Source organism: Falco naumanni, chromosome 7, assembly GCF_017639655.2.
Source record: "Falco naumanni isolate bFalNau1 chromosome 7, bFalNau1.pat, whole genome shotgun sequence".
NCBI lineage: Eukaryota > Metazoa > Chordata > Aves > Falconiformes > Falconidae > Falco > Falco naumanni.
Window position 1 is genome coordinate 27,537,969 of NC_054060.1, and position 14,708 is coordinate 27,552,676.

A 14,708-nucleotide genomic window follows, 5' to 3' on the forward strand; every position below is an offset into this window, starting at 1 on the left:
AGCTAGACACCAATATAGGCCTTAATACAGGTAATTTTGGTTTATGCCAAAGGTTAATCCGCCCCCCTTCTAACACTTAACCTCTTTGAGTTCCAGAGTCTTTAAGGTACACACATTTCTAGCTTTTTCTGTAAAATACCTGTAACATCACCTTTTTCATCACAGCTCCCCAATTCCTATACCTGAAAAATTGCACTCTAATCCAGCTGTATCAATTACTTTTACCTAGACACTAAACCCAACATTTGTATTTAGTTTTGAAGCTTAATGCTTTTATTTTGAAGCATTTGAGTTGAAGAAGGCCTTCTACATCTGAAAGCTTAGGAAGACTGTTACAGGAAGATGGAGGAAAATTTGAGAAACGCCTAGCACATTGTTGATAACAAACAGGTGAAATACAATCTGGAGCTCAGTTATACCTACAATCTAGAATAGGATGGAGGTGAGTCTTCTGCACCCTAAACCGGTAATTCCCACTCTTTCTGTTATGGAATTTATTCCAAATAACAGCTCTTTTCTCACCAGTTCAGCTTTGTAGGTACTAAGGACTGGAGGAACTGCTGGTATCATAAGACCAGAAGACATGACTGTTTTCCACAGCCGTGTAAGTTTCAGCATTACTCCATCTGCTTTGATGATGCTGGCAATTCTACTACAGCATTACCATCACCAGGGCTATGGGCAATAATAACGCTGCCATTTCTCATGGAGCACTGAAATGAGGTAGCTGTGTATACCTTGTCCCTGTTTACTAACCCTATTTCCTCTATGCTCTTCTTTGCATCAGCAAAGACTCTAAAGTATCTGTACTGCACGGAAAAAGTCCATTTCAGGATCATGCTATTTAGCTCTCGGCAACAGGGCCAGCTTTTTGCAGATATGGCCAAGAACAGCAGAGATGATCATCCGGATAAAACAGACAAATATTCTGAGCTTCTGAGGCTGAAGTAGTAAGCTTCCCCCTCTTCTTTGTTCTTACTTCTTTTTAGAGGTCCTAATTACACAGATGAAGATGGTATCAACATATGCACGGCTGGGCACCTCTGTTAACCATTAGCTTGTTTTTCCCTGAGCACTTTCAGCGTGACTGTTGAGAAACAGAAGCTGTCTTTCACAATTGTGCGTTGGATATGGCTGTATCAAGAACAATTTTGTGGTCACAGGTTTCCAGGAAATACCAGCCTTTGATGGTGAATGACCTCAAGTGGACAGTAGAGCTCAAATAAAGGAGTTTGTGGGCTAATACTGCCATACAGTCTACAAGAGAGGACTGTATATGGATGCTTGATTTAACTAAGAGATCATTCTGGACAGGTTGTGGTTTTGCAGGCTGCTGACTGTTGTGTATTCCACAGCTCATCTTTGCCCAAGGAGACCTTTCCAGCACAACCCTCACGTTCCACGTTACAGTTGTTAGCAGGCAGCATTGTAGCACTGTCCCCATCTGTCCCGGATGGAAACTGAGGGTCCAGATCTGGAAGCTGAAACGGAGGGCAGGAGGTGCTGCATGTACCACGCTGCCTGCTCTTGGAGATGCTTGGTAGGAGCAGGTCACCTTGGAGGCCAGGCGAGCAGAGCAAGTTCCTGCCTTGTTCCCCAAGAGCCTTCTGGAAAAAAGAGGGGACAACGTGGATCTTCCCGGCGGGCCTGACCCCAGCCCTGTCTACCCCCTGCCCCTCTCCTGGCCGGAGATGCGCCGCAGCGCTTTCCTTCTCCCCCAGTACGACCGGCCCGCACCGCCCCGCCCCCCGCCAGCCCCGCCCCGCCCCGCGCAGGGCCCGCCCCGCCCCCCGCAGCGGCGCGAAGTGCAAGGGGCGGTGCTGCACGCGGCGCCGGTGCCGGGCCCGCCCCTCCCTCCCTCCCCTTCCCCGCGGCGAGCGGCCCCCCCGGCCGCCCCGCACGGCCGCCCCCAGCTCCCGCTCGCCGCCCGCTGCGGGGGCCGGGCATGGCGGCTCCCCCCGCCTCTGGGCAGCGCCGCGGCCCGGGCAGGCCCCACCCCGCTGCCGGTCCGGCCGGGGGGGCGGGAAGGGGCGTCCCCGCAGCCGCCCTATAACTCCCCTGGGGCGGGGGCCGGGAGGTAGCGGTTCCTCGGGAGGGGATGGCGGCGGCGGGACAGCGCCCCGGGGGGGTGCGTCCCCTGGGCAGAGCCCTGGCTGACACCGAGCCGCAGGAGCCCCCCGGCTGTCCCCCGGCTTCCGCCGGCGGCGCGGCGGCCGAGGCGCGGGTGCTGGTCATCAACACGGGCGGCACCATCGGCATGGTGCAGGACGTCAAGGGTGAGGGGCTGCGGGGGGGCGGCGGGGCTGCGCGGGGCGCGGGGGGGACCGGGGCCGTCGCTGCCCCGAGGGTTTCAGCATCCCCGGGCCGCTCCCGGTTGCCGCCAGCGGCGCCGGCGATGTGTGTGCCTTCCCGTAACCACCGCTCCGCCGGCCGGCTGGTGCTGGGGGAGCGTGGCTGGCAGGCGTCCTGCCGGGGGGTGAGCCCGGCAGCTGCTTGGGGCAGGCTCGGGCACAGGGCAGCACGTTTCCTCAAGTACGAGCCCTTTCTCCTCTCCTTCACACGCTGAAAATGAAACCAGTTTAATCATGGCAGTCGTGCGATCTCTTCTTTTAGCCCCAAAAGAGCTGCTGTACCAGGCTACCTGGAGAGCATCTGCTTTGCGTGAAGAGCACGGGCTGTTGGAGGTGGTGGCCACGCCAAGGGTTTTCAGGTGGTGACCTGACAGGTACCTGCAGCTGCTGCAAGCCTGGCAGCATACGTGCTGTCAGGTGTCAAAATGAGCGAGATCAGGTGCAGAATCTGCACTCACCTGCCTCTGGGCAGCCTTCTGCTGCTCTCCTGCAAGCTCTTGAATTCCTTTGAGGAAATCATTGAAGAATTCTGCTTTACTGTACCAAGGGAAGGTGAGACTTACGTAGGAGAAAAGGCTTGACATGCCAAACGCCCTCCCACCAGCTGAAAAAAGTTTAAATCCAAAATTGAACTCTGAGATGTCTCAGTGGACAGCCTGCATTTTTACCTCAAAGCTTTTTAGGTACCTTCAGGGATATGCTGTGTGTTTTCAGGTGCTCCTAAATGTCGGCAGGTAGGTGCCCAAACTCACCCAACAACCCCTCAGGTCCCCCAGTGCAGAACCTGGTTGGAGTGGTACCTAAGCACCACCAGACCCTTAATCAGTAGGCATATAGATCCCAAGGGATGGCAGAAGCACCAGCCAACTAATGTGGCTGAGGAAAAGAGCAGGTTTCACAGAATCACAGGATGGTCGGGGTGGGAAGGGATCTCTGGACACCATCTAGTCCAACCCCCTGCTAAACCAGGGTCACATTCAGGTGGGTTTTGAACATATCCAGAGAAGGAGACCCCACAGCCTCTCTGGGCAGCCTGTGCCAGTGCTCTGGCACCCTCAAGGTAAAGAAGTTCTTCCTCATATTTAGGTGGAACTGCCTGGGTTTCAGTCTGTGCCTGTTGCCCTTTGTCCTGTGACTTGGCATCGTAGAAAAGAGCCTGGCCCTGTCTTCTTGGCACCCGCCCTTAAGATACTTGTATGCATTGATAAGGTCCCCTCTCAGTCTTCTCCAGGCTAAACAGCCCCAGCTCCCCCAGCCTTTCCTCACAAGGGAGATGCTCCAGTCCCCTCATCATCTGTGTAGCCTCCACTGGATCCCCTCCAGTAGCTCCCTGTTTCTCTTGAACTGGGGAGCCCAGCACTGCACGCAGCACTCCAGGTGGCCTCACCAGGGCAGAGTGGAGGGGGACGATCACCTTCCTCAGCCCGCTGGCCACGTTCCTCCTAATGCACCCCAGGATCCCATTGGCCTTCTTGGCCACTTGCTACAGGTCTGCGTGTTTACCAGCCTTAGTATTAAGGGAAAGAGGATAATGCATGGGGCAGGGGGTGGATGGGGAGGGAAGAAGTCTAGTTTTGATGAACTGCTACTTGGTTTCCATCCTCCTTTACTTGGGAGGCAATGGAGCACCCCAGGACTTCCAGAGCTTGTGTCTGTCTAGGTACAGAAGTGTGGGTATTTGCCTCCCTAACTACAGAATTTCAAGCCCATGCCTGAAGTACTATCCCAGCTATTCATTTGTAGGATTAAAATACTTGCGGCTTCACCTCAGAGCTTCCTACACTGGATTTTTTTCTTTCTACATACATATCCCTCCTTCTCAGAAGATGGTGGCTGGCTGATCCTTATTATTGTAGCAAAGGTGCTTTAAGGGGTTGTTCTGCATCTTTTACGGCCGTCATCTTTGTGTTTAAGCTATCAAAGTTGTAAAAAAAAAAAAAGTCTGTATTTCAAATGAGATATGGTGGTTTTGCTTTCAGTCTGTGGTGTTTATGGTGAAATAATTTCCTGCTTGTATTGTTTTAGCTTCCCAAACACCCTTTTTAAGCACATAAATTTAACTAATGTGTCTTACTCTTTTTAGAAATGAACTCCATAACCTCTTCTCATCCTGTATGCCTGTTTTTTTTTTTGTTGTTATTTCCTCTTGCTTAACAAGTGTCAATCATTAAAGTAAGTACAATCAATCTGACAGTTATGATCCAGTGATGCTGACTTGCTACATCCTGGTGAGGGTTTCAGCCTGCTTTTCATACACAGGTCTTGCAGCAGAGCAGCCCGAGTACCTCTTTCGGCATATCTGGCAGTCTCGAGTGTTCAGACAGAAGGTGGTGAAAGGGCATGGGAAAGGCAGCATGCCTCAAAGGAAGAAACAATAGATGCTCATTTCTTTTATTAATCAGTAGATAGGAAGTGCCTGTTTACAATCATATCTAGAGCTACAAGTGTTTTATTTCAAACAAGGGGAACAGAAGTATCTTCCTGGAGCTGCATGTGAGCTTTCATAGCAGCAACTGCTCAAAGTGAAGGGATCAAGCTAGCTTTTTCTGTGGGCTTTCTAGTTGCTGGGAGAAGATAGTTTCATTTTTAAAATCAGACAGTTTTGATAGGCCTAATGTACACAGGGACTGCTCTGCACAGGAACGTATTCCTTGCAGAATACAAGACTGGTGCAATCACATTCCCTGGGCTTGCTGTGTATGTATGGAACGGTTATTTATCAATCATATTTGATTGTAAACGTCCTGCAGAGGTTCTGCTGTTGCCCTGTGCGTGGGTGGCAGCTCCAGCCTGTCTTGGACCTGTTGGACTTTCTGCACATTTACAGGTTACCTGTGAAGGAGTTATCTGTAGAGGATGAATAATCTGTTCCTGTTCGTTTGAGTTGGGTGACAGCCAGACTCAGGTGCAGACTCCCTCAGCATTTATGTTTTTGCTATCAAGTAAGCTATTTCAGTGCATGTTAAAAATTTCTTCCTTCTACTTCCTCCTACCTGTTCCCTCCTCCTGTGGCCGCTTTTGGCTTACCAGTAGTCCCTTTCAGAAAGAGAACCTTACCAAATTCCTTAGTGAAGTTACTGTGATACTGATCTTTGCATCAAGTTTGTGTTCATGTTCCTCCTGTGCTGGTGCCTTCAGGAAGATCTTTTCCTTGGGCTTGTGGGCTGAATCTCTTTCCTAGCTTTTACCTGAAATATTAAGAAAAAAAACCCCACCCAACAAATGCAAGTAGAACTAAGCTAAATCTCTTCAGACAAATTACTTATCTTGGAATAGAGTCTGCCTGGGTAGCTTAGTTAATTATCTGTCTTTTGTAGGCATTCCGGACTGCTGAAGGACTGGCTGCTGTAGTCCAAACCTTTTTCTGTTTGAAACTCACCTCACTTCTGAAAGCTCAGAGTACTACAGCTGCAGAAATTAATGTTCTGGAGAACACTTTCTGCTTCTCTCCCTTTTCAAAATGTAGTCGTTACTTTTGGGATCTGGCACTGTTGCTGTGTGCACTGTTTGTGTTGATATTCCTATAGGTTAAAAACTGGATTAGCAAAGTCCGTTGTATTGCTTAGCTTAGAGAGTTGGTTAGGATTGGGAATGATGGCTTCAGCATGTTGATGTACAGTAGGCTCCTTTTCCACAGCATCTGTGGTTTCTTGGGTGCACAGCCCCACTGACACAGCTGCATCGGGCTTTTCCAGCTCCCTGTTCTCTGCTGCAGCACAGGTTACAGGATATCTTGATTGGCAAGTAGCTCTAATTGTGTTATCTATAGCAGCAGAGTGAAAAGCAGAGTCCTTGACAGTAGATGAGACAGAACCATGGTTGTTCTCCTCGGCCACAGTTGCTTGTTTGCTGTTCTGCCTTTGTCCATCTGCTTTGTGATGCCGGGGTTGGCCAGCTGAGGGGAAGGACAGAAGTTGATGAGAGCTGTCTGGGCAAATTGCACAGCCTGCTTCTTCTCTGCAGGGGAGAAGTTGCTTCAATTACTTGGTTAACAAGCTTGGCTCGCAAAAGATGTTTTCCATGCATAGTAAAGTAGAAGTGTTCTTAAAGCAGTTGCACTTGAGTTCCCCTGCCTTTGCTTCTTGAAGCTGTAAAGCAGAAAACACTGCTAAACGTGGAGATATTCAGAGGACCGCACAAATTTTAAGTGGGTCATCTTGGATACATCTGCAGAATGCCTTAAAAAAAGGTTTAAGTTCAGTGCAAGCAATTACAGAAAAATCCTGACAGGGTTGTGATTAAGAGATGGGAAACTGCCATTTATAGAGAAGGGATTTAAGAATATTAATGTACATCAGTTCTCCGGTTCCTGGGGCAAATACAAAACCTAAACAGTCTAATCCATTGTCAATATTCAGAGCAAGATGAGCATTGGACAAACAAGAATAATCAGAAAACACCCAGAAACAGTTGGAACTGGGCTGCATTTCAAAGCCAAAATGACTCTATGCCCAAGCAGAGCAGAAGTGGCCATTTGTGACTAAGCTAGGAATGTCCTTAATAGAAAAGCAGGGATTATAGCTGAATGAAGGAAACATCCAAGGCTTGAAAGCGTGTGAAGTATATTTTGTAAAACGAAGTATTCCAGCAGGAATCCAAACAAATCCACTCAAATGCTGTTGCTGTCCTGTGAGAAAAGTTGCAAGCCTCCTCATAGCCAACTATTTAAGGCAAGCCACGAGGGAGATTAGGGAGTCCTTAAGGATTTTTCCATCTGTTTGGAAAGTAAATGGGAAAAGATAGAATTGCTATTGAAAATACTCTCTGTGTTTTGGAATATTTTAAATTAACTTTTCTGTTTGAAGGTGAAGAAAAAAAAATACAAATGCCAAGTTAGAAAAGGATCACGTTTAAACACACAGAAGAATGAGGAAATAGGACATAATTACTTTGCCTCAAATTAGGAGTGACTAGAACTAGCAGAAGTAGAATAATGAGGTTTGAGAGTTTGTTCACCATCTGAACAGGTGTTATAAAAGACATTTGCTGAGATTGAACTGAACTGGACAGTAATGCCAGTAGAATCTTGAAGTTGAGAAGGAAGTACCTTTGATGGAAGTACCTTGAATGAAAAACATCTCAAAAAGTCAGACTTAAAAAAACCAGGGTGGCTTCTGACTCTGGATGCCAGCACTGCCGCTGTCATTCCTGAAACGGGGTATTGGGAGATGAGTTGCAAGTTAGATTCAGAAATTATCTCAGATCTATGATGCTAAGGGTCATAACGTCAAAAATTCAGGTGCTGTTCTGACTAACAGAGAATGCCATGCAGTTTCCCTGTGACATCCCTAGTTACAACCAGGTCACCTGCAGATCCAGCAAACACTAAAGGTGCCTAGGCTAATTTAAGCCCCAGCCATTTTAAGGGTCCCTGCCACTGAGAGAAAGACAACATCATAGGCAGAGAGTGAGTGAACAGAGTTTAAGATGCACCCACACTTATAATTTTTTTCTGTTCAGCAGCTTATGCACCTTCTCTACCTCTTGTCAGTTGAGATGTTCAGTCCCAAACCTGCTAATGGAAAGTACCTATTCAATAGAGAGTGATTAGAGCACTTAGTTAAGACTCTTCTGGGAAGCTGAGCTTTCTGTATCTCTGTATACATAGAGATCTTTGTATCTGTCAGTGCCTAATACCTACTGTGGGATTTGGTTTTGCTTTCTTTTATGTATTTTATTTCTCTCTGGAAATGCTATTTCTATTGACAGTGACACGTAACATGCAGCTTTCCAAGGTAGTTACACTAGTACCTTGCTGTTTGTGCCAATACTGCTGTAGGCAAAGAAGCTTAGGTAAAAATATCAGACTTCATAGTACAAAATTATGCTCGGTGTTTTCTAAGTCTTCTGCCGCTAAGTACAGAATGTACTTATGGCAAATGTAAAAGAAAATGGTAGCTTTTTGCTACAGCTGCAAAAATTGGCTTCCTGCCCATACTGCTGGTCAGTATTTGCAAACACACAACAAATAGGTAGAGCATAAATATTTGATATGGAGGAGATTTGTAACATTATTTCTCTTAAATAAAGGATTTATTTATTTCAAGTCAAGAAAAGAATAACTGCATGGAGATTTATTGGTTATCATTGGTTTTCATGTTCTTAAACTGGCAACTCCTTAAATTTCATTTGGAATGATGGGCGAACAGCTGTGTAACTTGATGTCTTCCTTACTGTGCCACTCGCTTCCTTCCATCTCTGATCCTTTATTTCATTTATTCCTTGTTGTTAAGGTCTTGCTCCTGAGGCAAATAAATTAGTAAGCAGCTTGAAAACCATGCCGATGCTGCATGATGAGGCATACGTCCAGGAAATAAAACAGAACAAGGGCCGTGAAATTCCAGATAACACATTGGTGCTCCCGTAAGTACATTTTCCTTGGGAAGAGGGAGGGTTAGGAAAGATCCTGTTGATTTTCAAGTAATTACATCTCCAAACATTTAATTTGAAGAAGGCATTATGAGATTAGCAAAAATGCCTATATTGACTTAAAAGGAAAAAGCCCACCATGTCTGGCATGGTAGAAAATGTCTGTTTTGATATATTTGTAATGAAGTGCCTTAGAACTGATTGAGAAATAACTTTTTAATTAGGCAACAAGTAACCATTCTGGGAAACTTAGTCCTGTATCTTTTTCTTGTTTTGGATATTAATTTACTACTGTGAAAGCATAAAAATATTCTATAGAAACTAAGAAAACTGTATATACAGGTCTGTGTGAATTATCTTCAGCATGTATCTGAAAAAGCAGCATCTAATTAATGCATCTGTGGGTAGGCCTTATGCTTTAATTCTGCAGGCCTTCTGTTTTTAAAAAAAACCAAAAGCTGATTGTCTTTCCCAAATTTATGCAACATTATGATAATAAGCAATGGGCTTATAATTAATCTGCATTGCTTCTTAACTGTTGGGCAAGGATTAATAAGCTTATAGGTTTTCTTTAGAGGGCAATATGCTAATTTGAGATATTCCCCAGCTGTGGTGCATGACTGTACCCCTGTAAACATGTTAACTTTTCGCAAAGAATGACTTTACGCAGTCATTCAAAGGTAAATGGGACTACAGCTGTTTTGCTGTAAGAGTAAAAATGGATATTTAATTTTTAAGGAGAAAATCAAGGCATACAAAGGAAATGTGAGGTTTATTAAGTTCTTTCTATTTTATATTGAGTTCCTCTGTGTAAAGCTTTTAAAAGTAACCACTTAAAAGGCAGATGGCAGAGAAAGGGGTAAAGGGAAAACGAATGGGCTCCCAGTGGAGCAGTATTGATATGAACAGTTTGTGTTAAATACGATGGCTATACAAAGAAAGATGGAGCTGTTACGATACTGTGCTTGTGACCAAATAACTTCTACATACTTTAAGGGATTTGAAATACAACAAAATTACACTAATATACCCATTTGAGTCTTAAATATACTTCTGGCACATCTTTTCCCTGAAGAACAAGAAAGCTTAAACCAATCATTCACATCAAAAACGGAGGTTTCAAAAACAACCTTGTTTTGTTTTTTTGGTGCTGCTGAGCGCTGTTCCGGAAGCTGGTCATGGCAATTTGCCATTTTCTGTTTTGTGCTGCCCGAGTGATATTTTAACCAGGCAGTTAAGAAATATCATGAGTTTCTGAGGGGAGAAAATAGGAGTATTTTGTGAACTCTGTATATCTGTGTGATGACCTCGATGTAAAAGGAATAATATAATCTCTTTTTAGAAAGGCATCAAAAGTCATAGACTAGACCAGTCTCTGGTGTCGGTATGTCATATTTTATTTCAACAGCACATCCTTGGGGGAACTTTCTTTACACAGATTTTCAACTGAGTTCCAAAGTTACTCTTAGCATGTGTAAATGTGATATCCATCTAGGCAATTTTTCATATGAAGTCTGAACTTATTTGGTACAGTATGTCAGTTGGTTATGAACGAAAACTGCACATTTTTTAAATGCGCTTCCTGCTGTACGCAGCTGTCCTACAGGCCTCATAAGGGGAGTGGGTCTGCAGTTTTTGTTAGCTGATCAACTGATAATTGACTTTTTTTTTACATATTTTATATTGCTATAAATATATACATGAATAGCAAGTGGGAACAAAACTCTTCTGCAAATGCTGAAGGAAGGTAATCAACTTTTCTGTGCTCTAAGCACCATATTTCAGGAACTTTTACACATCCATGCAGTATCCTCGTCTTTTCTATAGCCTTTGGCTGTCTTCCAGTGTAAATGTACAAGTATTTATCACAGTTACAGCTGGCAGGGACCTTTCCATCATCCTCAGGCAGTGGAAAAACATTGAGAACGTTCTGAAGATGATCCTGTCAAACATGCTCTGGATGGCTCTGCCTGGAAAAGAGAAGGGGTCAGCAGAGCTGGCCTGCTCGCAGTGCTGCTTTGTTAGCTGCATCTTGGCCACTGCATTGCTAAATAGGAACATATTCCAGCTAATGTAAGAATGGGTGAAAATGGTGGATATTCTATTCCCTTCCAAGCTTCAGAAAGGTAGCAGAAAACAGGAGGAGTAGGGTTCTTTTATTACCCCACATCTTAACTGCCAAGTTGAATTTATACCTAGTTGACTTTGTTCTCAGTGGCTAGAAAGTTAATGAGAAGTGCGCACGTTTTGTGGGGTAAGACACATGCCCTGTATGCGGTCTGTTTGGCTGGCAAATCAAAGCTCTTTGAAGAGTCAGATTTCTTGAGATAGGCAGGTGGGCAAAGGGAGACCGGTGGCCCTTGGAGGCAGGGAGAGCAGACAGTATGCTTAGAGCTACAACAATCCCACTGTGATTCCATAGCCGTCATCACCTTTGGTAAGTCCCCTCCAAATTTGGGATGGTGTATTTTTGTAAGATGTTTCACTGTGTAAACGCTTCTTAATCTTTGGTCTCCATCTGCTGGGCTACACACTGCATGATGCTTGGAAGCGTTACATTCCTCAACCTCACAGGTACTTTATCCTGTTGCTTGACTGTCAGTTTTTGTTTTGGGTTGTGTCTTTTCCCACTCGCATGGTTGTTTTGTTTTTATTGTACTTACAGCAGTCTTTTCCCAGCTGTCAAGGTTGCACTTGTTTAGTGGCCAATAACTGATTGCCAGTGAAGCGTTTATAGTCCCAAGGCCTCAGTTTTAAATACTTCAATACTGTGCCAGTATTTTAAGATTTTTGCTATGATCACATCACATTTACAAAGTTAGCCTATTATTAACAAAGGCAAGAGTTTACTTGAAGATCTTAACTAACCAAGAGAGTTTTTTCTGAAATCTGAGGTCAGAGAAACTGAGAAGGGTGGACCTTCTAAAGGCCACAAAAATGAATCCCAGTTATAAGACTCTAAAGAGAAAATACCCTTTGTGTCAGGAAAGAGTATATATTTATAGGGTATCTATTTATATTTATAAAAGGATCAAAAGGTTGTTGCAATTCTTCTGTTGACCCCCAATAAACTTTGGAAGCTTTATAGATTCCTCTCAATAGCTTATGAAGCATTTTTAAACCATAAAGCTTTGTATCAACTTTTGTTAGAACTCAGTTCCAAACTTAAAGAAAGTAAGTTTGGGTTCTTCTTTTCTATTGTTAGTTTTGCCAGCTTTTCTCCACCTCCCAAATTATATTTGTTATGAAGTTAAATTTATGGATTAGTGCTTTAAACCACATCAAGCCATGAACTTCTAACCTGGGAACGTAATGTTCCAAATTTAAAACCATTTTTTTGCCATAGACTTGGGGGGTGGGGAGGAAAATGGTGAAAATTACTGATTTAGAGGAAAAAAAATGGAGGTTATAAGCTGATATTACTGAGAATTATTTTTTTTCGATTGTCTTTCTTCATAGTGTCTCTAAGCAAAACAAAAGAATTTTTTACACAATCCTGGAGCTCTCACCGCTGCTTGATTCTTCCAACATGACACCAGAGGACTGGGCCAAAATTGCAAGAAAACTTGAGGTACTATGGGATAAGAATTCATTTGTTGCTTAAATGAAACCAGCAGTATATCTAGTATACTTAGCAAGATAAGACAATTCAGTAGTGCTGTATGTATTTTTTAATTTAAAATGTAAATGTTATGTACCTTGCTTAGTTACTTGCAAAGTAACAAGTACTATGCTTGCAAGGCTTGCTGAATTTTTTTTTTTTCTTTTCAAAATGTTGCAAACTCATTAAAGTTATATAGTTCATGCAATGATAAGCCATGTCATCATTCTGTACAAGAAAATAAATAGGAAAATTGTAGCTATGATTAAGGTATGCAACGTGTAGGCTGATATTGTCTAAAATGTTGACTTGTATTCAATATTTTTTGACAGTGAATATAATTCTTAGGTGTAAGTGACTTAGTTACATATAATTTGAGTGTTCAAATAGCTTAATAGTTGGCTATTGACGTAGAAAATAATTTCATGTCTTCATGCCTTTCTTACTTTAGACACAGATGCACTTTACCGGCTACAAAGCCAAAGGCAGTTGAAAAAATGCTATCATGGTTAGGTTTCCCACACTGAGATATGTTTAAAGCCCTGGATATTTCTGCATATATGCATAAATTCATTACCTCCTTCTCTAGATTAAAAAAAAAATCAGCATTTCTCTGCTTCCATGTCCAAACTTAGCTATGTGCTTTTAAGAAAGTAGAAATGTGAAACATTTGAAATACAACAGGAATTGATATGTAGCTGTTAGAAAGAAATAACCGTGGGCCTAGTAAGATACTGCTCTTCCACTCAAGCTCGCTCTGTGGTAGTGAGCTTTGTAGTGTAGATTTCCTTCCTTGACCAAGCTGTAGCAATGCACACGAGCAGTACAATAATGCAGGGAAAAATGCTGAAGATTCAGGTAATAGTCTTTCACCCTTAAGTGCTCTAATCCAGAAACCACCAAACTAGGGACAATACTCCTGCTATTGAATGCATCTTGCCAGGGCAGAGAAGGGATGGAGCCTGGTGTGTGGGATGGAGCAGGGGTTAGGTCTTCTTGAGACTGACTGACCTTGTTACTGCACTGGGAACTACAGCGTGGTTTTTGCATCACGCTGTAGTTTGGCCTACTGGAAGATCTTGCAGCGCTAGCGGTTGTTCTGCTGGCTAATTGTTAGAGACAAGCAGAGGTCCCCTGAAACCTCCAGTAGGTAGTAACATGCAGGCATGAGTATCAGTGAAGAAACAGCAAAAGGATGAGTAGAAATCTGTGGGAGTTTGGAGGTGACCTTGTCATCAGAAGATGCCAAGCACATATGCCTATTGTAGCATAAGAGTAATTAAAAAGAGATCTTATTTAATTCTATTGCAAACCCCCTGTTTTCCTCCCCCACTGGCACTTCATATGTTTGCTCAGACTTTTATGTAATCCTTTCTGTGTTACCAAATGGCATCAGGGACATCAGTGTTTCACTACAGTGTTTACTGTGTGCATCACGTAAAATTGAGGAACCGATTCCTTTTTCCTCCAAAAAGCCAGCAGATGAACTTATTCCAACAGGATGAACTGTGCGATTCATGCTTTGCATTAAAGAAAACCAAACAAACAACTCCTGGGTGGAATTTTATGTAGGTGAAAGTTACTCTTAAATTCCCTTTTTGCATCTGTGCGTGCCTGATTAAGGGACTTCTCAAAAATCACCTCTTTTGGGGCAGAAGGCACATGCTGCTGCAGAAAAGGTGACTTTTCAACAGGAGAGGGCACTCGTACACTGACAACTTCCCTCTCTGCCACCCGGATTAAATGGACCGTTTTTCCTATAGGTTATGATAGCCTTGGTTTGCCTAATCTGTTCCTGTAAATGGTGTAATCCCTAAAGTAAAAGCGGCAACAAGAAATCAGACTATACGGCTAATTTGCATATGTTAACATTCTTGTTTAAAGCCATTGCTAAGCTTTTCTTAATTAGCAGTCTTCTGCTTTAAAAATGCAGCATTAATATGTATACATAGAAGAATCTCTTTGACTGTTCCATAATTAGAATTAGCGGCTCTAGTGTTTAGTGTCCTATTAACCCTTAATTGTATTTAAACTGAAAACAGGATAACTTTAGGACGCGTTATGCGTGTGGTACCCTTTAAAGTATTATGCCGTTGCTTGCCTCAGTGAAAGTGATGCAGTATGTACCTGGCTTGCTGATGCCGGTGCATTGCTCTAACAGTGTGGAAACTGTCTCTCCATCTCCAGGAGCACTATGAAAAGTATGATGGTTTTGTGATCCTCCATGGCACTGACACCATGGCCTACACAGCTTCAGCCTTATCCTTCATGTGTGAGAACCTGGGTAAAACTATTGTTCTGACAGGATCTCAGGTAATGGACTTAATTTGAAGTCAGAAGCTTAATTTCTGTTTTTTATATGGAAAACTAGGTAGCATCCTGATTAT

The 14,708-nt window shown here is 43.6% G+C and overlaps 1 protein-coding gene across 1 annotated transcript in view; it reads left to right on the forward strand.

Moving 5' to 3' along the window:
- The first annotated feature begins 2,062 nt into the window (after window positions 1–2,062).
- ASPG (asparaginase) overlaps window positions 2,063–14,708 on the forward strand; it is a 46,960-nt gene continuing 34,314 nt past the window's right edge. Inside the window, exons 1-4 of the mRNA XM_040601365.1 lie at window positions 2,063–2,276; window positions 8,585–8,714; window positions 12,180–12,291; window positions 14,509–14,634. Coding sequence (XP_040457299.1) covers window positions 2,099–2,276; window positions 8,585–8,714; window positions 12,180–12,291; window positions 14,509–14,634 — 546 coding nt within the window. The 5' untranslated portion in view covers window positions 2,063–2,098. The remainder of the gene's footprint in view (window positions 2,277–8,584; window positions 8,715–12,179; window positions 12,292–14,508; window positions 14,635–14,708) is intronic.